This window comes from Carassius gibelio, chromosome B15 (genome assembly GCF_023724105.1).
Source record: "Carassius gibelio isolate Cgi1373 ecotype wild population from Czech Republic chromosome B15, carGib1.2-hapl.c, whole genome shotgun sequence".
Taxonomy (NCBI): Eukaryota; Metazoa; Chordata; class Actinopteri; order Cypriniformes; family Cyprinidae; genus Carassius; species Carassius gibelio.
Window position 1 is genome coordinate 21,081,075 of NC_068410.1, and position 24,378 is coordinate 21,105,452.

General features: G+C 40.5%; 1 protein-coding gene across 1 annotated transcript; it reads right to left on the bottom strand.

Annotated features, from left to right (window-relative positions):
* Window positions 1–518: 518 nt before the first annotated feature.
* On the bottom strand, window positions 519–19,927 carry bace1 (beta-secretase 1). The gene is made up of 9 exons (XM_052576647.1): window positions 19,106–19,927; window positions 17,359–17,447; window positions 15,483–15,699; window positions 15,269–15,406; window positions 12,430–12,564; window positions 11,196–11,297; window positions 10,954–11,103; window positions 8,178–8,349; window positions 519–2,048 (listed from the first exon to the last, which is right to left on the bottom strand). Exons 1-9 carry the CDS (start codon window positions 19,382–19,384, stop codon window positions 1,804–1,806), a joined length of 1,527 nt encoding a protein of 508 aa, XP_052432607.1. The 5' UTR covers window positions 19,385–19,927; the 3' UTR covers window positions 519–1,803.
* Between the last annotated feature and the right edge of the window lie 4,451 nt (window positions 19,928–24,378).

Sequence of the window (24,378 nt, forward strand, 5' to 3'; positions counted from 1 at the left end):
GATTTAAATGTAGTATCTGTGATAAACTGCACAACAATATTGTGCTATAGGCACTGTCATTGATACAGGCTACACATTTCTATTGGAAGCTTTGCTTTTCGAATGCAGAAGTGTGATAAAGGCCTATAATCAAGATAACAGCTCCTAAAGCTGTGGAAGGATAGTGATTCTACCTACAGAAAAACTAGGTTTTTACTACAGTGGATAAATTAACAAGAAATATCAAATCGCTGCATTGTCAAAATTCTGGCATTAATAACATCTAAATCAGTGAGAAGTAGATTATTTTCCTATTTAGTGTCCAAATTCTGAAACAGTCTTTGTAGTTTCATAGAGTTTGTTTGGGAGGCAGACAAAATCTTTAATCAGTTTAAAGAACACCATGGTTTAACATTATCTCCCATCAAATCTACAATTATGTGATCAGGAATCTCAGAATAATTTACCTCTGTCCACAAGGGGGAAACAAAGAGTTTTCCATACTGTATCACATACGCACCAAGAAAGAAGACAACACATTATTGTGTATTGTACTTTATTACATTTCATGTTGGATTTTCATTAATACATTAAGTTTGTTAGCAGTAGGAACCTGTTTTGCAGATCTTTCAGTGTAGACAAGTTTTGTTCTGGCTTAATCTGAAGGTTTGGTTAAGATAATGTATGAAAGTATGTGCTTTTCCTAATGTGAGTTATTATATGCACAAGGATAGGCAGCAATTGTTTGGTTGCATTTCTCTGCGTGTGTGCGTGTGCAATCATATTTGCAAAGTGAAGTCAGCATTACAGTTATGTGTCAAGAGAAATTATTCAAAAGCGGATGAATATCTGTTACATAATTTAGATATGACTGCTCTAGAGTAAATTTTTAGAAAACGTGTCCAGGTAAAATCTGACTGTAAAATCTTCATCTATTTATATATATTATTTTAATTTTTGTTTAAATTTATTTGCACACAAAAAAATAAAAATAGCGATTTATTTTTTCTTTGCATAAAGAAAATGTATCCTATTTTAAGACCACTACATTAATTAAAATGGAAAGCAGTTAAAATAATATATTAAATATATCATAATATTTGTATTTTATTTTTATTTTTTTCAGTGAGGTAATAAAAATGTTACTAAAATTGCCATGAAAAAAAAAAGCCCTTTTGGTCCTAAAATAGGCTTTATGTTCAAATATAATTTCTTATTGTTTCCTTTAGATTTAGGGGTAAAATATGACTGGACATGTTCTCTCCTAGTGACAATCATTTTTACAAATAATATAGGTCTATAAACTATAAGCTTGAAATGAATACAGTCACAAGATCATGTTGCTTTAGTAAGTAATAGTAATATGAGTTCCTTACAGTATTTATGGGGACTGGTGTGTCATAAACAGTGACTCGAACAGTACTTTGTTACATCACTTATTCATTTTGAAAATCAATCAATATAGATCATATTATAGAACGTGACATCATATTATAGGGAACAAACTGTTAAACACAAACACACTCGCTCACATAGTTTACAGATCTTTACAGAACTTAACTTGAACAGTCCCATGACAGCTATCCACACTTAAAAGACTGTAAGATAAAAGATCATTCACATTTTACATGTACTCAAAAGGGGTCAGAGGGCACAAAATCCTCAGCCCATTAGGGTGTGTGTGTGTGTGTGTGTGTGTGCAGTTGCACAATTATATATAGTTATAATCAATGTAGTCTCATCAATATCATCAATTGCCCTTCTTTGAGACCCTCGAGTACGGCCAGTTTTACCAGCACTGAAATCATTCTGTTTAGATATGGCTCACTTCAGGAGGGAGATGTCATCAGAGAAATCTCCAGCGCCCAGCGGATGAAGGCAGCGTGTAAAGCGCCACTGACAGACCATGAGGCACAGAGGCAGCATAAACAGGGCACAGATGCCTGCCATAATGTAGGCGATGGTCATTAATGTGGACTCGTCAGTCTGAGGGACGTTGTAGCCACAGTCCTCGAGGTCCAGGCCATGGAAGGGTCCCTCCACTGCAGCGGTGCGGAACTCATCGTGGACTGGAGAACAGCAGAATCAACAACATCAACCAAAAATAAGATAGGGTGACATCTCAATCACGAAACAATGATACTCTCATATAAAATACACATAAATGTAATAAAACCTGCTGGATGTCTGAATACTACAGTATGTTTTGTTTTGTTTTTAAGCTGCATGACGATGTTGTTAGGGTCAGGGTAATGATTTTGCATAGTTGCATAATTAATGTTTGTTTTTGTGTAAAGTGTGTTCATCCCATAGGTGTAATGGTTTTTATTCTGTAGAAACTGTATATTCTATGGCCCTTCACCAACCCTACACCTAACCCTAACCCTCACAGGAAACTTTGTGCATTTTTACTTTCTCAAAAAAACTCATTCTGTATGATTTATGTGTTTTGAAAAATGGGGACATGGGTTATGTGCTCATAAGTCTCCCTCTCCTTGTAATACCTGTGTCATACCCATGTCATTATACAGAGTTGTGTCCTGATATGACACAAAAACATGCCCTCCTGATGATGCTCCAGAACACACACACACACACACACCTGATGATGCTCCAGAACACACACACACACACACACACACACCTGATGATGCTCCAGAACACACACACACACACACACACACACACACACCTGATGATGCTCCAGAACACACACACACACACACACCTGATGATGCTCCAGAACACACACACACACACACACACACACACACCTGATGATGCTCCAGAACACACACACACACACACACACACACACACACACACACACACACACCTGATGATGCTCCAGAACACACACACACACACACACCTGATGATGCTCCAGAATACACACACACACACACACACCTGATGATGCTCCAGAACACACACACACACACACACACCTGATGATGCTCCAGAACACACACACACACACACACACCTGATGATGCTCCAGAACACACACACACACACACACACCTGATGATGCTCCAGAACACACACACACACACACACCTGATGATGCTCCAGAACACACACACACACACACACACACACCTGATGATGCTCCAGAACACACACACACACACACACACACACACCTGATGATGCTCCAGAACACACACACACACACACACACACACACACCTGATGATGCTCCAGAACACACACACACACACACACCTGATGATGCTCCAGAACACACACACACACACACACACACACACACCTGATGATGCTCCAGAACACACACACACACACACACACCTGATGATGCTCCAGAACACACACACACACACACACACCTGATGATGCTCCAGAACACACACACACACACACACACACACACCTGATGATGCTCCAGAACACACACACACACACACACACACCAGCTCACTGGTGGAGAGGAGACAGAGTGATGAAGATATGGGGATTGTTAGGAGGCCATGATGCTCAGAGATCAATTGGTGAATTTGTCCAGGATGCCGGGGTTATACCCCTACTTTTTCTGAATGATATCCTGGGATTTTTACTGACCACAGAGAGTCAGGACCTTGGTTAAACTTCTCATCTGAAGGACGGTGCTTATTGACAGTATAGTGTCCCCATCAGACCTCAGGGTGAGCGCCCCCTGCTGGCCTCACTAGCACCTCTTCCAGGAGCAGAGTCTCTCATCCAGGTACTGACCAGACTCAGCCCTGCTTAGCTTCAGTGGGCAACCGGTCTTGGGCTCCAGGGTGATATAATATTAGGGATGTAACGATGAACCGCGAGCCAGTTGAAAATTTATTCTAATATGTGATTATTAAAATCAGATGCTAAACATATCACGATACAATAGGAGTAGGAGCTTATATGAATGTACTGTATCTCTGAGGGGAACCGACTTAAAAAAAAAAAAAAAAGATGGCATTTTCTTTTTTATCTTGCTTCAGAAGGATGCATACTAAAGCAGTGATATTAGCAGTTCTGCTTTGTTTACAGCGCTAACCCAGGAAACACTGTGTGATTGCTGTTCATGAGCGCCACCTGCTGGCTGAGAGTGAATCTGCGTCTCATTCAGAGCTTCTGCTGTTTCGTTCACATATGCAGGCACATGCACACATAAAAATAAAAGGAGACTTGAGCACCTGCCCTTTTTCTTATTTGAGAGAAAGTGCCCTTTTTTCTTTTTCTTTTTTAAAATAAATGGATATATGTGTGCTTGTTTGTGTTTCTGTCTGCGCACAGCTTTCCCTGTCAAACAAATAATAATAAAAAAATGTATAAATATCATGCTGAGTTTGGAAATGTTGAGACTTGTGGTGATGAACAAAAGACTAAGCTAATTTTATCTTGAATATTCAGCAAATTAGCCAAAAGACAAAAGGCAGTCAATATAGTCAATTTGTGTTGCTAACATCCATGACCCATGAGCATCCATGTAACAAGTCAGTTCATCTTAGGCAATATAACTGGGGCATATATATTACTATTACAACAAAACACTTTAAACAGTATTGTGTTGTGCAATATAAACTAATTAGAGAAAATATGTCCCTCTCCTTTTTGCAGTCATTTATTCTAAATATATATTTGCATCTATAACATAGAAACATGCACACTGTGGCTCAGTTTCCTTTGTTGTTGCCTGTTCTTGTGATAAAAAGAATGAATGCTAAAGAAGAACTTGGTCTCTGTGTGAACTGATTATTTTGTAGACATCTGATGAAAAAATGAAAATAAAAAAACATGAAAGAAGTCAGTGTGATGGTATTAAAATCAACTGGTATTTAATCACAGTTGTATTAAAGTGCCCCCACAGGATTTTTTTTAATTACCTATTATTCAGTGTAGGGCTGTGTGATATTGAAGAAAAATGCGATAAGCAATAACTTATTAAATAATGTGATCGTTGATATGTGTTACGATAATGCTTAAAAAGTGAAAGTGGCATGACATTCAGCCAAGTATGGTGACCCATACTCAGAATTTGTGCTCTGCATTTAACCCATTTGAAGTGCACACACACAGAGCAGTGAACACACACACACACTGTGAACACACACCCGGAGCAGTGGGCAGCCATTTATGCTGCGGTGCCCGGGGAGCAGAGATGTATAAAGTACTAGAGACCCATACTTGAGTAAAAGTACAAGTGCTCTATCAAAAAAGTGACTTGAGTAGAAGTTGAAGTGCTCTTTAAGCACCACACTTAAGAAGAAGTACTAAAGTATTCAACATTTTTTGTACTTAAGTATTGCAAGTAGTCTATTTTAAAATTTACTACTCAAGTACTGAAAGTAAAAGTAGAAGTATTGTGTTATGTAGCTATTATAGAAAGTAGTTAAAAGTTTGAACATATTGTTTTTACTATTTCAAATGATTAACCTAAAGGACAATCACAATTCCTTTGAGGAACTTCTTGTAAACAAAAAACGGTTACTAGGGTTAGTTAGCCCAATTTGCAAAATGATGTCATTAATAACTTACCCTCATGTTGTTTCAAACCCTTAAGACATCAGAGGGTCATTTAGAATTTTTTGAAGCATCGAAAATACATTTTGGTCCAAAAATAGCAAAAACTACGACTTTATTCAGCATTGTCTTCTCTTCCGTGTCTTTTGTAAGACAGTTAAAAACAAAGCAGTTTGTGATATCCGGTTCGCGAACGAATCATTCGATGTAACCGGATCTTTTTGAAACAGTCCACCAAATCGAACTGAATCGTTTTAAACAGTTCGCGTCTCCAATACGCATTAATCCACAGATGAATTAAGCTGTTAACTTGTTTAATGTGTCTGACACTCCCTCTGAGTTAAAACAAACCAATATCCCGGAGTAATTCATTGACTCAAACAGTACACTGACTGAACTGATGTGAAGAGAGAACTGAAGATGAACAACGAGCCGAGCCAGATAATGACTCGTTCACGAGTTAAGAACCGTTTCTGTCAGACGCGTCCGATTCGTGAACCGAGGAGCTGATGATACTGCGCATGTGTGATTTAGCGTGAAGCAAACCGACACACAGAGCGTCTGAACTGAACTGATTCTTTTGGTGATTGATTCTGAACTGATTCTGTGTTAATGTTATGAGCCCATGTGCAGTCAACGCCAATGACGCCATTGCATCGAGCGCAAAAGAATCGGTGAACTGTTTTCTTCAACTGGTTTATTGAATCAAACTGTCAGAAAGAACTAACGTCACTGGTCATCCGAGAACCGATGCAACCAGTTCTTGACTCGTGAACGAGTCATTATCTGGCTCGGCTCGGTGTTCATCTCTCTCTTCACAGCAGTTCAGTCAGCACACGCAGTCTCGCTTGATTCGCTCAATGATGTGGCAGCTTCATCAAACCTCTCATCTACAGTTCTGGCAGTGGTTTGTAATGGAATGGTTCGTAACATTATTATAATTGTAACGAGTAACGATGCAGCACATAAAAAAATATCGGAGTAAAAGTATTAAACTCAGCGAAAATATGTACCGAAGTAAAAGTGGAAGTAGGAGAAAAAAATAATACTCTAGTAAAGTACAGATACCGCCTTTTAGTACTTAAGTACAGTAGTGAAGTAGTTCTACTTCGTTACTATACATCTCTGCCGGGGAGCAGTTGGGGGTTTGATGCCTTGCTCAAGGGCACCTAAGTCGTGGTATTGAAGGTGGAGAGAGAACTGTAGATGAACTCCCACCCACAATTCCTGCCGGCCCGAGACTAGAACTCACAACCCCTCGATTGCGAGTCCAACCCTCTAACCATTAGGCCACGACTTAGTTCTAGACGTGTTAGTTCTGTGAACCTCTATAACTATCTTGTGTCATTATATATATATATATATATATATATATATATTTGCTTTTCCATTTTGCACTTTCAATACTTAAGTACATTTAAGATTTAAAAAATACTTTTTGTACCTACGAACAATAAATATCCCATACTTTAAGACTTTTACTCAAGTAATATTCTAAACAGTGACTTCAACTTCTACCAAAGTCATTTTCTGGGAAGATATCTGCACTTTTACTTGCGTATGACTTTCAGGTATTTCATACACCGCTGGCTATTACTTGGGTGATTGCATGGAGCTTTTATGAGGCAGTAGGCAATGCTCCATAGTCAAAAAAAAACAAAAACATTTGGCCGGTGTAATGCAAATCCCCCTTATTAATGACGTAGAGATGTGGGGGTGTGTCTCTCTTTGGATTTTAGACTTTAGTCTTTGCAACTTTACAGATCTTCATTATGCACCAAGAGCTTGTAACACTCCAAAGAGAAAGGGAAACATTTAAATAGCATAATATGACACCTTTAATGAAGATCCAGGATGTGTTAGTAAGAACGTGGTTCTTTGTTTACTTCATTTTACCATGGATTTGTTAACAAACAAGACACAATTCAATGTGGGATTTTTTTTAGAAAGATTGAAACTAAAAGACTATATTGGATCTCATTCTAATTTGGATCGCTATTAGAGGTTGACCAATGTATCAGTTTTGCATGCAAATTTCTGTACATGCAAATACACTAAAACACAACTGGATGTACGGAAAGTTGGGGGGGGGGCTGTGGCCTGAAGGTTAGAGAGTTGGACTAGTTACCCAAAGGTTGCCGGTTTGAGTCTCTGTGCCGGCAGGCGTTGTAGGTGAGGGGAGTGTATAAACAGCGCTCTCTTCCACCCTCAATACTCATGACTGAAGTGCCCATGAGCAAGGCACTGAACTCCCAGTTGCTCCCCGGGCACTGAATCTATAGCTGCCCACTGCTCCAGGTGTGTGTTCACTTCTCACTGCTGTGTGTGTGCACTTAGATGGGTTAAATGCAGAGCACCAATTCCGAGTATGGGTTACCATACTTGGCAAATGTCACGACTTTCACTTTCAGACACCGGTCACACTGAAGGTGTTCCCCAGTGTGACCCCTACAGGACGCAGTTTGAAGTTCCCTTGGAAGGGAAACACTAGCCAATTTCTTCTTTCTATATTTGTCTTTTTAAACACTAATTTTATCTCACACACTTTAATCTGATCCAATTTTGAATAAATATTGAATAAATTTATTTGTAAATCATAATATATCTATCTGAAATAAAGAAAAAAAATCCCATCCCATGTAAACATGATACTATTTGAGGCCTCTGTAAGTTTCTCAGAGAAAACGCTCTCTCACCGTGACACGTGCTGACCGCAAAGCCAATGCGTTTGTGTTCTCGGTCAAACACCACATAGAAGCCCTCCATGATGACGGCACCCATTACTGTACCAGTACTGGACTGAGACACAGCAAATTTATAACAGTCTTCCTGAGCCGAGGCCACGTCCTCCACCGGCCTCAGATACTGCTGCAGAGAGACGAGACACAGACGGATATCAGCCTCACACATGAGGAAACTTATGATCATGTAGACATTAATCAATTAAATTCAAGCAAAGGTCAACATGAAACATTAGCATATTGCCCGCCCACGTGTTGGTCTTTCCACATTGGTCTGAATGAAAATGCAAATTCATTCTTTGCCACTAGGTGCCACTTTGGGAGCAGTAAAAATAGTGTTTTCCATTACAGGCAGATGAAATTAAAATAAGACCAATAACTTCAGATCAGCATCATACAAAGGAGGGGTTTGCAAAAATGAATCGCTGACCGAATCATTTGGGAGTCATTGAGAAAGTAAAGTAAAAATAAATGCATATATAAGAAAATGAAAGTGTTTTTAGTGTTTTTTGTATGTCAACCTGTTGTTGGGTACTCCCAAAACCAAAATATTTGAACCTTTCATAACCCATAATAGGTGTTCTTTTAAATAAATGATGCCCTAAAGGCGGAAAAAGCTGATCATTTCCAAATAGACAAACCTCAATGGAGCACTGCGGTTATCCAAACATTTATATCTGTATATAGTTCACCCAAAAATGACAATGTGGTTAACAAAAGAGTTCTTGGTAACCCTTGACTTCCCAAAAAAATTGTCAATGGCTATAATTAACTAAATTGATTGATTGATTGATAAGTTTATTTTCAAGCAAATATATATACACTGAATAAAATTATAAACGTTTTTGTCCCCATTCTTCATGAGCTGGGTTAGGGAGCTTTGCCGAGATAATCCATCCTCCTCACAGATGTGGCATATCAAGATGCTGATGCCACTCTAAAATGTGCAGTTTTACTGTATTGGGGGGGGGCATATATATATATATATATATATATATACATTCAGTGGCCACTTTATTAGGTACACCCTGCTAGTAACGGGTTGGACCTCTTTTTGCCGTCAGAATTGCCTTAATTCTTTGTGGCATAGGTTCAACAAGGTGTTGGAAACATTCCTCAGAGATTTTGGTCCATAGTGACATGATAGCTTCACGCAGTTGCTGCAGATTTGTCGGCTGCACATTCATGATGTGAATCTACCGTTCCTCCACATCCCAAAGCTGCTCTACTGGATTGAGTTCTGGTGACTGTGGAGGCCATTTGAGTAAAGTGAACTCATCGTCATGTTCAAGAAACCAGTCTGAGATGATTTGAGCTTTGTGACAATGTGCATTATCCTGCTGGAAGTAGCCATCAGAAGATGGGTACACTGTAGTCATAAAGGGATGGGCATGGTCAGTTACAATACTCAGGTAGACTGTGGTGTTTAAACCATGCTCTGTTGGTACTAAGGGGCCCAAAGTGTTCTGACCCTATTATCTGAATGTCGCAGCAGAAATCGAGACTCGTCAGACCAGGCAATGTTTTTCCAATCTTCTATTGTCCAATTTCAGTGACCCTGTGTGAATTGTAGCCTCTGTTTCCTGTTCTTAGCGGACAGGACCAGCACCCAGTGTGGTCTTCTGCATCTGTAGTCCATCTGTTTCAGGGTTCGATGTGTTGTGTGTGTTGTGATCTCTTAAGCCTTAATTGGCATTAAGACAAGTACACACAGGAGTTACAACACTGAACTTCTTTACAAGCAAGCTTGTTCACACTCTATTCATAACGTTGGCTACCAGCCATTCAACAGTGGGTCATACCAACTACACAAACTGTATGGGGGCGTACTGGACAGAACCACTAAGTGCATATACTACAGTGTGTTCAGAGATGGTATTCTGCATACCTTGGTTGTACAATACAGCAATACCAGTACTATGACTAAATTAACAGTGCAATTTTGTTGTAAATTACAATATTGTGGTCATGTATTTAACTGCTTATATCATTATCATTGTTATTTGCTCAGCTATGTAATTGTATCCCATTATGTTGTATTTATATCACAATTTACAGTATAAATATTAATAGTAAGAGCAATTATGATCAACCCTACTACAATTTTTATACAATGACCCCCCTATCATCACAATCCTGAGAACACCCCTCAAAACATCCCTCCCTGAGCCTTGTATTTTGTCAACACCATTTCTTGTATCTAGATTTAAACAGGCACATATTTGAAAGTTTGACACCACACGCAGACATCCACCACCTGGACTTTAAAGTTCCCACATCCACTCAGATTATTTATTCATGTCATGGTTACCAACATTCTTCAAATCTTATTTTGCATTCAGCATAAGAAAAACATTTATACAGGTTTTGAACAACTTGATGATTAGTATATTATGGCTGAAATTTCATTTTTGGGTGAACTAAGATGCATGCTAACATTTGTTACTCTTCATAAGTGCGAGCTGAAGTTTGCTGTGTGGCTATATTGTTAATGTTTGGTTTCAGGGAGTAACTGACAAAACTCATCCTTCAAGGGAATAGTTACAGCTTTATGTGTGATGGTACAGAAACATGATCCAGCTCCTCCACAAGGGGGATTGATTGTAGCTGGTAAAAGTGAGAGAACTGCATTGAACTGTGGGATACAGTGTTACAGGCAGTGCACTTTGCACATATTAGCAGATAGTTTCGTTTGTCAGTATGAAGCTTTTCTAATGGCAGAATGAAGTACCTGTGGCAGGATGGAAATGCGGAAAGACTGGTTTCTGTTTTCACTCATCAGGTAGAGAGAGATGACAGGGAAGATGTGCCACGGTGTGGTGCCTACCTGCCAACACACCAGCTGCTCACCCAGCCAGAAACCTGAGGGAAACTGTTCAGTCTGTGGGGGAAAAGAGCCAGTTGATTGAGAAAACAGTTGATTGGTTGATTCAGCATGTTCGAAAACGAGACCAACTCAGACGATAACCTGACCGATGAAGCTGCTTCGATGGCCTTCACAGCCGCCTGGAACACTTTACGAGGGAGACGCAGGTTTGTGGTGCCACTGTCCACGATACTTTTATCATAGTTATACTGAGAGACAGAGAGAAACAAGGAGAATGTTTGCTTTAACTTTACCTTAACCTTAACCATGACCCTCTGGAAAAATACAGATTTGTTTCTTGAACTGTATGTAATTTTGGCTTTTGCACATTTGGAAAAAGACTTGTTTAAAATGCACTTTTCACACACCTCCTAGTTTATTCAATGTATTCAATTCAATTCAAGACTTCTTATAACCCAGTGGGCAATTGATATTGAGAAGACATCAAACTTATATCAATATTGACGTCAAAAAACAGGTTGAATATGCATCAAAAAACTTGACATGAGGTTGATCTGATGTACAATTAAAAGTCAAACATATTGGCCTACATAAAGATTAAAACAATTTCAGTGTGGCTTTGGCTTCCTATTTTCTCCCAATTATCCCTGGAAGAAACTGCCATCCAAACTGAATTTAAAGTGATGTTACAGCATCTTGAACAAGTCTTGACCAATATTTGATGTCAGATTGATGTCAAGGTGTGCGCTGGGAGTGTCCAACACTGGGCATACATGAAGAAGAGGCGAAGTTTGATTTAGAAGTTCATCTTTCCATCAAAGCTTCATTTCCATTACATTTTAAATTATGTTTTGTGTCTGAAGTTGTTTAGATGGTTAAATATTTCTGAAATTAAATGGCAAACTCCTTTGTCTCGCTAATGCTAATTATGTAAATCCAAAATACACTTAAATAATAGTTTTAGTTTTTGCACAATTTGACAGTCTCTTCCCTTACAATGTATATTATACTTTTATATACAGCGTACACTAGCGTTTTTTGTACTCTTACTGAAGGCAAAATTGTTGGTCTGGTTATAAATTATGAAAGGCCAGGTGTAACTGAAAAATAATAAAATCACAATAATTATGAAATTATTTATCTTATTGTAGTCTTTGTTTAGATCATAATTGTACTAATATTTTCTTAAATGTAGTTCATTGATTATTTTATTTTTATTTTAAGATTATATGGACTTGAGACAAGAGTAAATCAATAAAATCAATATGTAAAAGGAATGTAAAAACAGCAATAGATTATGTTCAGGAAACGTAAAAGTGCATGTGCTTGAAGATTCTGAAACTGTATCTGTGAAGTCAAACCCAGTAGAGGTGTTCTCACTTCTTTGCAGTCCATGTTAAGGTCCTGTCCGTTGACCTCGATGCGCACAATGATGACCTCATAATACCACTCTCGTCTAATTGGTGTGTACCACAGCTCGCCCACGTACAGGGACGGATCGATTCCCCCAATTATCTGTAAAGAACAACACAATCTTTTATAGTGTGTCACTGAAGTTGTTTTGTTTCACATTACATAAAGCTGTTTAACTACAATAAATAAATAAATAATACTGGACTGTGCTTTATGAGGATTTTATCGTATTATTACAAAAGTCTAACCACCAAGTGGTTTGGGTGATATTACTAATAGTAAGGGTACATTTAAATTTATTTATGTCAGTGCAAAACACAAAAGAGATGTTAAGCACAATGTTCATGCCTACAAGCTCCAAAAAGAACACAAAATAAATAGAAGTAAAAATATTTCATATGGCTGCAGTTTTGGTCTGCTCCACATACATAACTATCCTATGATTTCCTAAGACTTGAAATAATCTTAATATTTTTATGATGTTTTATTAATGTTTTCTTGCCCTTTTCAGGATTTTCAGTCTGCTATATGCTAATATGCTGAACACCTCTCTCAGTGTTAATGGTGAATGACCTCTCTCAGTGTTAATGATGAGTGACCTCTCTCAGTGTTAATGATGAGTGACCTCTCTGTTTTAATGGTGAACACCTCTCTGTTTTAATGGTGAACACCTCTCTCAGTGTTAATGCTGAACACCTCTCTCAGTGTTAATGGTGAACACCTCTCTCAGTGTTAATGGTGAATGACCTCTCTCGTAGTTAATGGTGAACACCTCTCTCAGTGCTAATGGTGAATGACCTCTCTCGTAGTTAATGGTGAACACCTCTCTCAGTGCTAATGGTGAACACCTCTCTCAGTGTTAATGGTGAATGACCTCTCTCGTAGTTAATGGTGAACACCTCTCTCAGTGTTAATGCTGAACACCTCTCAGTGTTAATGGTGAACACCTCTCTCAGTGTTAATGGTGAATGACCTCTCTCGTAGTTAATGGTGAACACCTCTCTCAGTGCTAATGGTGAATGACCTCTCTCGTAGTTAATGGTGAACACCTCTCTCAGTGTTAATGGTGAATGACCTCTCTCGTAGTTAATGGTGAACACCTCTCTCAGTGCTAATGGTGAACACCTCTCTCAGTGTTAATGGTGAATGACCTCTCTCGTAGTTAATGGTGAACACCTCTCTCAGTGTTAATGCTGAACACCTCTCAGTGTTAATGGTGAACACCTCTCTCAGTGTTAATGCTGAACACCTCTCAGTGTTAATGGTGAACACCTCTCTCAGTGTTAATGCTGAACACCTCTCTCAGTGTTAATGGTGAACACCTCTCTCAGTGTTAATGCTGAACACCTCTCTCAGTGTTAATGCTGAACACCTCTCTCAGTGTTAATGGTGAATGACCTCTCTCGTAGTTAATGGTGAACACCTCTCTCAGTGTTAATGCTGAACACCTCTCAGTGTTAATGGTGAACACCTCTCTCAGTGTTAATGCTGAACACCTCTCTCAGTGTTAATGGTGAATGACCTCTCTCGGTAGTTAATGGTGAACACCTCTCTCAGTGTTAATGCTGAACACCTCTCTCAGTGTTAATGCTGAACACCTCTCTCAGTGTTAATGCTGAACACCTCTCTCAGTTTTAACGGTGAACACCTCTCTCAGTATTAACGGTGAACACCTCTCTCAGTATTAATGCTGAACACCTCTCTCAGTTTTAATGGTGAACACCTCTTTCAGTGTTAATGGTGAACACCTCTCTCAGTTTTAACGGTGAACACCTCTCTCAGTGTTAATGCTGAACACCTCTCTCAGTTTTAACGGTGAACACCTCTCTCAGTGTTAATGGCGAATGACCTCTCTCAGTGTTAATGGTGAACACCTCTCTCAGTGTTAATGCTGAACACCTCTCTCAGTGTTAATGGTGAACACCTCTCTCAGTGTTAATGCTGAACACCTCTCTCAGTGTTAACGTTGAACACCTCTCTCAGTATAACGCTGAACACCTCTATCAGTGTTAATGTTGAACACCTGTCTCAGTGTTAACGTTGAACACCTCTCTCGGTGTTAATGCTGAACACCTCTCTCAGTGTTAACGGTGAACACCTCTCTCAGTGTTAATGCTGAACACTTCTCTCAGTGTTAATGCTGAACACATCTCTCAGTGTTAATGGTGAACACCTCTCTCAGTGTTAATGGCGAATGACCTCTCTCAACGGTGAACACCTCTCTCAGTGTTAATGCTGAACACCTCTCTCAGTGTTAACGTTGAACACCTCTCTCAGTATAACGCTGAACACCTCTATCAGTGTTAATGTTGAACACCTGTCTCAGTGTTAACGTTGAACACCTCTCTCGGTGTTAATGCTGAACACCTCTCTCAGTGTTAACGGTGAACACCTCTCTCAGTGTTAATGCTGAACACTTCTCTCAGTGTTAACGTTGAACACCTCTCTCAGTGTTAATGGTGAACACCTCTCTCAGTGTTAATGGCGAACACCTCTCTCAGTGTTAATGGCGAATGACCTCTCTCAACGGTGAACACCTCTCTCAGTGTTAATGCTGAACACCTCTCTCAGTGTTAATGGCGAATGACCTCTCTCAGTGTTAATGCTGAACACCTCTCTCAGTGTTAATGGCGAATGACCTCTCTCAGTGTTAACGTTGAACACCTCTCTCAGTGTTAATGGTGAACACCTCTCTCAGTGTGAATGGTGAACACCTCTCTCAGTGTTAATGGCGAATGACCTCTCTCAGTGTTAATGCTGAACACCTCTCTCAGTGTTAATGGTGAATTTAGGGGTCAGTTCTCACCATACTACCCCCTACAGTGGAGCTGCCGGCGCTGTAGTTCTGGGTGAAGCCCGCTCCACAGAGCTGCAGAGAGAATACGTCTGGGACGCTGGTCTGCCTCAAAAGAGAGTCAAAGAACGGCTCCAGAGTCTCGTCCGGCTGAAAGACACAACACCGGGTCAGAAGCGCCTCTTCATCAAGCTCTGTGAAGTTATGACAGCTACAGAAAGATCACCCTGGCAATCTCGGCGTAGGCCAGTCCGAGGATGCCCTCCCAGTTGGATCCGTTGATGAAGAAGCGGTCAGACTGGGTGATTGCAGCGATATTGGCCCTCAGAGACATGTTGGGCCCATGAGGAATGGACAGCAGGTCTGTGCCCAGCTCGCCCTCCCAGCGGCCCTGTGTGTACGGCACATACACACCACGGCCCAGATCTCTGTACGACGACGAGCTGAAGACACAGACAACAAGCTGACTGTGGCAACAGCTTCTTCAGATATACACATCGTGCCCCTTTTGTGTGTGAATCAGGTGTAGCAGTACACATTCTCTGAACAAACATTTCCGGTATGCTTGGAGTGAAACTTCACTGGAAACTTCCAGTTTATATATAGTTACTTTTCACAAGAAAGGAAGTCTCCTCTTTTAAATTATGCCTTTTTAATCTTCTTCAGTAAACTCAGACAATAAACGCTGTCTTGATGCTCTTTGATGAGGTGTGACAGATGGCTGTGTAAACCTCTCCATTCTGACGGCAGTGTGATCATCCCTTCCTCTTACTATTAATATTAATGTGAAATAAACATGAATGGACATGTCAAGCCTCATGTAATCACTCAATCAGTGTTTCACCCACAGAAAAACGTCAGTAAATCAGCTTGGAAACTAGATGTCACATAACATTTCATTTAGCTCAGGCTAGTCATCAGTGTCCATGGCTCGATAGTTCACTAGAGAAATCAAGTCAAGAGGAGAGTGTTACTCGAAATATTACACTACATACGCATTATAGTTTATAAAATACCCATTATAGTTTCATAACAGACAAATAAATCTGTTATGAAACAAGATAGACAGCCACTGTGTAAATGATTATATTTGAACAACAAATATTAATTTTAGAATTGCATTTAGAAGTTAATTTAAAAACTGCATTATGTGCAATTTATCAAGTGCAGCGTCAGTTCAGTCAGGCCACGGAGGCAAGGCTGTGAACAGCTGATGCGGTCAGCTGTCAAATCGCTCCAATCACCACATCTCTCCTATTAGACACGGGACATATATATATATACGTGCCACTACTGCTCGGTAAGTATGCTCAACGACTCGCAACCCTCCCTCCCTCCCCATTATATGCATGAGCACATTACTGCGCACCTTCTGGCTGTTGTCTTCTTTGTTTCAGATCACTAAGGCTTCCAAAAATCTTAGCTGGCATGGACCTCTTTGCGGAGAGACACCCATCTTTATAATCAGGCTACGGGATAGATGTACCACTGCCACATCTACATGATTATCACCGTTTGCTTTAAAGACTTTATTAAAAGTCTTAATTATTATGTATTTCTAAATTCATGGTTCCGGGGGGTTAATGTTAAAGCTCTTGTATGTTCAATTATTCTGGGAGCAAGAACCCCCATAAGGAACCATACTGCCAAAGATAAATTGTGTTCAATAAACTCAAGTAAACTTGCCAAAGTGGTTCCTGTCTGAAATATGTTTCTATACATTTTTTAAGTTTTTTTTGCTGATTATTATATTTAAAAAATAAACAAATAACCACTAATTTAATTTTGGGCTCTGATGTTAACTGTAATATTATAGTAATGTGTAAGGGTTCACTGTAGTTTAGACTTTAGGGCAGAAGCTGAGATAGATTTTTTATCACTAAGAAAATTTGAATTTTGAATTATAATTGAATTTATTTAAAGAGTGAGCAATTTGTTCAGTAAACCACAGTTTAATTTTGAAAAAAAAAGAAGAAATTTAGTCTTTCTTTCCTCCTGCTGTAACAAAACCATCCTGAAGTGTGACATCAAGACCGGTGTGTGTAGCGAAGCGTCATGTTTGTAGTGTTACAGCCCTGGTGTGAGATGTTAGCAGTACTCACAGGGAGCGATGGTAATATCTGTGGAGGAACGGGTGAGCGGCGGCGCCGACTGCAAAGTTACTGCTGCCCGTATCCACCAGGATATTTAGCTGAAACAGAGGGAAACATTCAAGATTACATGCAAACAATGTGTGCAGAAATGTGAGTGGTGCAGTGTAAGCAGCCTGTTTTAGGGCACTGCAGTCTCTAGATGTGGCTCAGGTCTTCAGCTGACGCTCGTTCTGTGACCTTGCGGGTGTTTGTGTGTTTGTGAAGGGGTATTTAAGAATGAGATGTATTATTGATCTAGACTCCCTGAGCAAGCAGAACGTGATCCACACCGAGGGAGAGAGACGAGGGCTGAAACCTGAACACGAGACGGAGCTGCAGACATGTCTGGGACTCCTGAGATCTCGAGCAGGTTTAGCAGATGGACGGCTGAGCGGTGGCCATGTCCGCGTTCATTCTGAAATGATTGAGCTCAAACTGTGTCAACAATGACCATTTCAGAGTCTAGCTGGCAGCAGACTGCAGAATATTCCGAGAGTCTTGCTGAGCGAGTCATTACACTTTTTTTGTTTGTTTCTATAGCACAGGTAACTCTGTCACTTGCCTTCATTAGACTCTATAATTATACGTCATCAGCTGCTCTGCGCTCAACATCAGCTAATAAAAGCTTTTTTGAATAGCTGATGCTGATCAGATGAATGTTTTAGATTCAGCACACTTCTCCTTCTCTCCTTTCTGTGTCTGCTGTAGTCTCCTCACGTCATTGATTTGTCCTGTGGGCTTCCTGTTATTTCTGCTCACTGCGTCCTAACCTCGTCCCAGTGCACCCCTATGCCACATGCATTATGTGACCTTACCCACAGTAATGATGATGTGACAGCTGTCAGCTGCAGAAACACTCATTCATTTCCTTCCACGTCATTCTCAAGCTCGTGTATTAAGCATTATACAGGAGACAATGGTAACAATTGTTCAAATAAAAAGTTACAGTGATGATACTAGTTCAGCAGAGATCTCCCGTGGCTTGGAAGAAAGTGTGATTTTCTCACTCTGTCATATTTTAGATCAAGTTTTCCTGTGGTTTAACCAGTAGAGCACAACACTGGCAAGGTCAAGGGTTTGATTCCCAGAAATGCATGAATGCAGCAAACACACCAGTAGAATGATTATTGTGGGTACATGTATGTTTGTTATACTGAAAAGGTGGCAGGCAGGTCTTCAGTAGTGTGTGTGTAGTAGACAGTAGTACAGTGTTGTTCCGAGACTGAAGCGTGTCTCAACAGTCATCAGTCTGTGCCCTACACTACTAAACACACACAGTAAAATTATTAAAATTAAATCCTAACAGCGTTTAGTCATTAATAATCAATGGTGCAGTATTTCCATGAAGCACAAAGATCTAAAACACAGCAGAAAACAATGTGGTAAAAAAAAAAATGTTTTGAATAAAAGTAAAACATGTTCTTTATTTCTTGTTTTAAGGTAATATGTATATTCTAGTCTAATAATTTTTGAAGATAGGTTATAAATTAAATAATTCCGAAATGTTTTAAAAGTATTTATGTCCACACTGGAATATATTTTGAATAGTTTTCTGTATTTTGCTGTATATTGTGGTTATATTCATATTGCAAGACTATTTCTGCAAATAAATAAATAAGTAGAGATGACGTTAATACAAAATACGAAAGAAAATGAGAATGGCCTGAGAACAGCACACATAGCCTATAGGAGAATCGTCTGGTGATGGACTCCTCACCTTCTGAGGCGGAGTGCCCACAGCCATCTCGATGTAGTACCCTTGTCCTGACTTTCCTCGAAGGTTGTCGATCATGTTGACAAAAGTCCCCGCCCTGACTGCTCTGCGTGCGCGTGCGCGTGCGCGTGCGCGTGCGGAGCTGGAGGGGCCCCGGGGGCCCGCGGTCTGTGAGAGGGGCCCCTGCCGCAGCGGGAAGCGGAGCAGCACTGATCCGGAGCAGGGGACCGGCAGAAGGGACACTAATGTCCATGAGAACAGAAGCAGACACGGGACCCTCATCTCTCCAGGGGCTCAGATCCTGATCCGTTCGTGTACTTCAGATCGCTCAAGTGTCAGTTGTGTCTGTTATGGCGTCATAACGCACAGAATGCGCAAGTTCCCAATCCCTGCGAGCACTAGAGGACACCGGGCTCGTCTTTATCATCCTTCGAGCGCTTTCTCCATCATCCGCATTGACAATCAGCGACAACCATCCCCGTTTCACTCCTTGTTATCGTTTTTGAGAATTATTATATGGAAACACCGTACTTGAAGCCCAATTTTAAAACCTCCCGGCACGCTCTTTAAGAAACGAGCTGATAGAATGAGATGACTATTCTGTTTCTATGGATGCAGAAGGGAAGCCGTCTTTTAGGGTCCTGTCGGTGACCTGTGTTCGTCCCCGTGTCGGTTTTGCGTCTTCTCTGGTGCTTTATTCATTTAACGGCGCAAGCCTCCATAATCCGCATCTTTGTGTCCTCACACAGCTCCTGCCTCCTCCTCCATCTTCCCCGCATCCGCGCGCACTGTGGCGATGTCCGACTCCTCAGCGAGCCTTCACGGGAATCGACTCTTTAGAATGATTCGGACGAAGCGAATGAATCACTCGAATGAAAAAAAAAACATTGTAGTGGATTGAAGTAAAATTGTTAGGTGAAATCACAAACGATGCACATTACACACAACATGTCTCCTATAAAAATAAATCGATATTTAGCAAAACATTTATGAAACGAGGTTCGTTAACGTGAATCACTCAAACGAGCCGATTCACTGAATGAATCAGACTGCTCTTACACTAGCGCACTGACACAGACACTGCAGTGAAGCATCATGGAGCTTGGAGTTTATTCATCAGACCATTTCCTCTTGTACTGCACAACAGTGAAACACGTTAACATTTGTATTCAGTGTTTTCATGCAAATCATTGACATTGTCCCCAGCATTGCTATCTCAGCACAGTGACACTACCAGCTGGAAATAACGCTTTCATAAACACCAAGGAGCAAAATAAATGCCATGGTCATTTACCACAGTATTTTACCATTATTGCAAGATTCCTGCATCATTAAAAAGAAGGGAAAAAAAATTGTTCAGTTTTACTGTTTTTATATAATTAGATTACATGATTTCGAAATGTATATTTAAACAAAAATAATGACAATTATGAACATCTTCTATTATCAAAATCAGAACAAAATTGTGTGCAGTTGTAAGTAAGTTAGTAATTTTAATTTATAAAGCACATTTACACACAGCACAAAACTGACCAAAGTGCTGTACAATGAATAGCTAAAAAGACAATAAAAATATAAACACGTAGATTCAATAATCATAATTATATAAAACATTAATAAAAATAAGCCTTCAATATCAGGTCACACAACACAGAAATACAGAAAACAAAAAGAAGTATCAGGTCAGGGAACAAGGAAAGCCAAGGAATAAAAATGAGTTTTTTACCTGGATTTGAATGCAGTAATGGAGGGGGCAGATCTAATATCCTGGGGGAGCTGGTTCCACAAACGTGGGGCAGCAACTGCAAAGGCTCTGCCACCTCTCTGTTTAAGCCGTGAGTGCGGCACAAGCATGGGCCCTGTGTTTGAGGATCTCAGTGACCTTTGAACTGAGTATGGCTGTACAAGGTCGGTGATATAGGTTGGGGCGAGCCCATTAAGTGCCTTAAAAACAAACAAAAAAAAGGAGAAAGTCCTATCATTGAGATGGGAACGGAACCAAAGTAATGCAGTCTCCCTTATCAGTCCCTCCAGAAAAACACAGATTTTTTTGTGATTGTTGGAATATGCGGGATATTTTTTCAAATTTTATGCGATGAAATTGAGACTGAAAAAGAGAAAAAAGGGGTGATTCCCCCAACACCTTTTTCTCACTAGGCTACTACCTTAATGTAAAGAGTAATTTCTTATTACTTCCTATGATAAGCGAGCATACTAAACCACAGAATATTTAAGTTGCAATCTCTTACTGCAACGTAAATTATTTTACATACTACTAATATAATTACAACTGAAAGTTTATGGTACTGTTCTGTAACAAAAAAGAGCAATCTTACAACTGTAAAGTTGCATCAACTTCTGAATGAAACTACAACAGTGTTAGTAGCCTAGTGAGAAGGGGGTGCTGGGGGAATCACCTTTTTTTCTCTTTTTCATCAAACCGCAGTTTTCGCAAGTTCTCACAATATCATTTGTGTCCACTGTCATGTAACAAATCGGGAAACTGCTTCGCGTGTTCTTTTGCGCTTATTTTTGTTGGCAAATAAGAATGATTTGCGCGCTTCAAGTTTCACCCTGGTTTCACCGTGGAGTTCGCAGATGATGTTCCCGTCACGTAATTATGTCACTGCGTAAGGTTCCCATGGCAATAAGGGGAAAATGGCACCTACTTGACTGAAGTAAACACAACATTTTTCAACTTTCTGCTAATATATATGTGATTTTTTTGCAACAAAAATACAGGGATTATGAAATCATGCTAGCCCCGCATATTTTGCTTTCTGAAATCGGCAATTTATGCTGCAAAAGATCGGCCTTTGGCTGATTATGCAATAAATCAGGCGATCGCATAATCACATTTTTCTGGAGGGACTGACTAATGCCCACCTGCTGATCAAGGCGAGTAAGGAGGATGTTGTGATCGATAGTGTCGAAGATCCAATATTATCAGGATGGCATTATCACCTGAATCTAGTGTAAGGAGAAGATCATTGGCTACTTTGAGCAGAGCGGTTTCAGTACTATGAAATGATCTAAAACCTGACTGAAATAGTTCTAGTATATTGTGAGTGGTCAAAAAGGGGAGCAGCTGTGACAGAAAGGCTTTTTCCAAAACTTTAGAGATTAAAGGAAGCTTAGAAATGGGACGGTAGTTATTTAGGAGTTTGACATCGAGATCATGTTTTTTGAGCAGGGGCTGGACAACCGCATTCTTAAAAACAGTGCCGGATGCAAGACATAGATTTAAGATGACCAGAATGGAGGGACCGACTACATCAAAAACATCCTTTATAATAGAGGAGGGGATCGAATCAAAAGATGAAGTAGTAGGTTTCATATGTGATACTAAATTCCTCAATTCAATGAGAGAGATGGGCTGAAATTGGTTAAAAGTAGCCAGTACCCCTCAGCAACCAGGTGGAGTAGCAGATGAGGTGGGAGTAAACACTGATCTAAAGTTCTCAATTTTATTAGTTAAAAACTTAAGCAATTCCTCACAGGTATCAGTAGATTATTTAGATGCTAGATTATTTAGAGCTGTGATGCTCGGACACTCTTCAAGACTTTCTCTTCTCTTCTTAATCCGCCACCTCCACCTCCTCCATCGACTCTTACAGCGGACGACTTTGCAGCTTTCTTCACAAATAAGACAAGATCCATCAGTGACCAATTCTCCACACCGCAGACTGAGGACAACTTCACAATGACCGACGCACACTCTTTATCCTCCTTCTTCCCACTCTCAGAAATGGACGTCTCCAAAATTCTCCTGTCCAATCATCCTACTACTTGTCCACTTGATCCTATCCCCACTCACCTCTTTCAAGCGATCTCTTCTTCAGTCATACTTTCGCTTACTCACATTATCAACTCCTCTCTTCACTCTGGAACATTTCCCTTAGCATTCAAGCAGGCTCAGGTAAGCCCACTGCTCAAGAAACCATCTCTAAATCCAGCGTTTCTTGAAAGATACAGACCGGTATCCCTTCTTCCATTCATTGCAAAGAAACTTGAGCGAGCTGTGTTCAACCAGCTTTCTATGTTCCTTGTACAGAACAACCTCCTGGACAGCAACCAATCTGGCTTCAAAAGTGGCCACTCAACTGAGACTGCTCTGCTCTCGGTTACTGAAGCCCTGCGACTAGCAAGAGCAGCTTCAAAATCCTCGGTACTCATCTTACTGGACCTGTCTGCTGCTTCTGACACTGTTAATCACCAGATTCTCCTGTCCACCCTCAGAAAGATGGGCATCTCTGGAACTGCTCTCCTGTGGGTGAAGTCCTACCTCTCTGACAGATCCTTCAGGGTGTCTTGGAGGGGTGATGTTTCAAAGTCACACCACCTTGCTACTGGGGTTCCTCAAGGCTCAGTACTTGGACCACTTCTCTTCTCCATCTACATGACATCTTTAGGATCTGTCATTCAGAAGCATGGCTTTTCTTATCACTGCTATGCTGATGACACCCAACTCTACTTCTCATTCCAGCCTGATGACCCGACGGTAGCTGCTCGCATTTCAGCCTGTCTGAGTGACATTTCTAGCTGGATGAATGACCATCACCTTCAGCTTAACCTTACAAAGACTGAACTACTGGTGATTCCAGCTAACCCATTGATTCATCACAACTTCTCCATGCAGCTGGGTTCATCAACCATTACTCCTTCGAGGACAGCCAGAAACCTAGGAGTTGTGATGGATCATCAGTTAAGCTTCACTGACTACATTGCTACAACGACCCAGTCCTGCAGGTTTGCCTCATACAACATTAGGTAGATTAGACCCTTCCTGTCAGAGCAAGCCACCCAACGTCTTGTCCAAGCTCTTGTTCTCTCCAGACTGGACTATTGTAATGCTCTCCTGGCGGGCCTTCCTGCATGTACTGTCAAGCCTCTGCAAATGATCCAGAATGCAGCAGCTAGGGTTGTCTTCAATGAGCCAAAAAAAGCTCATGTTACTCCTCTCCTCATCAGGTTACACTGGCTACCAGTAGCAGCTCACATCAAATTCAAGGTACTGTTGCCTACAAGACGACCACTGGCACAGCACCAACTTACCTAAACTCACTGGTTAAATCTTATGTGCCCTCCAGAAGTTTGCGCTCTGCAAGTGAACAACGCCTTGTGGTGCCATCCCAAAGAAATTAAAAATCACTCTCACGGACCTTTTCCTGGACTGTGCCCAGCTGGTGGAATGACCTCCCAATCTCAATTCGTACAGCTGATTCTTTACTCATTTTCAAGAAACATCTAAAGACTCATCTTTTTCGCCTGCACTT

What these genes read in the sequence shown, in the direction of transcription:
- bace1 (XM_052576647.1), bottom strand. Translation starts at nt 19,384, where the DNA reads ATGAGGGTCCCGTGTCTGCTTCTGTTCTCATGGACATTAGTGTCCCTT. An exon ending in AGATATTACCATCGCTCCCT is followed by an intron (nt 15,700 to 17,358) that starts GTGAGTACTGCT and finishes CTGTGTCTTCAG; the next exon opens with CTCGTCGTCGTACAGAGATC. An exon ending in CCTACGCCGAGATTGCCAGG is followed by an intron (nt 15,407 to 15,482) that starts GTGATCTTTCTG and finishes TGTGTCTTTCAG; the next exon opens with CCGGACGAGACTCTGGAGCC.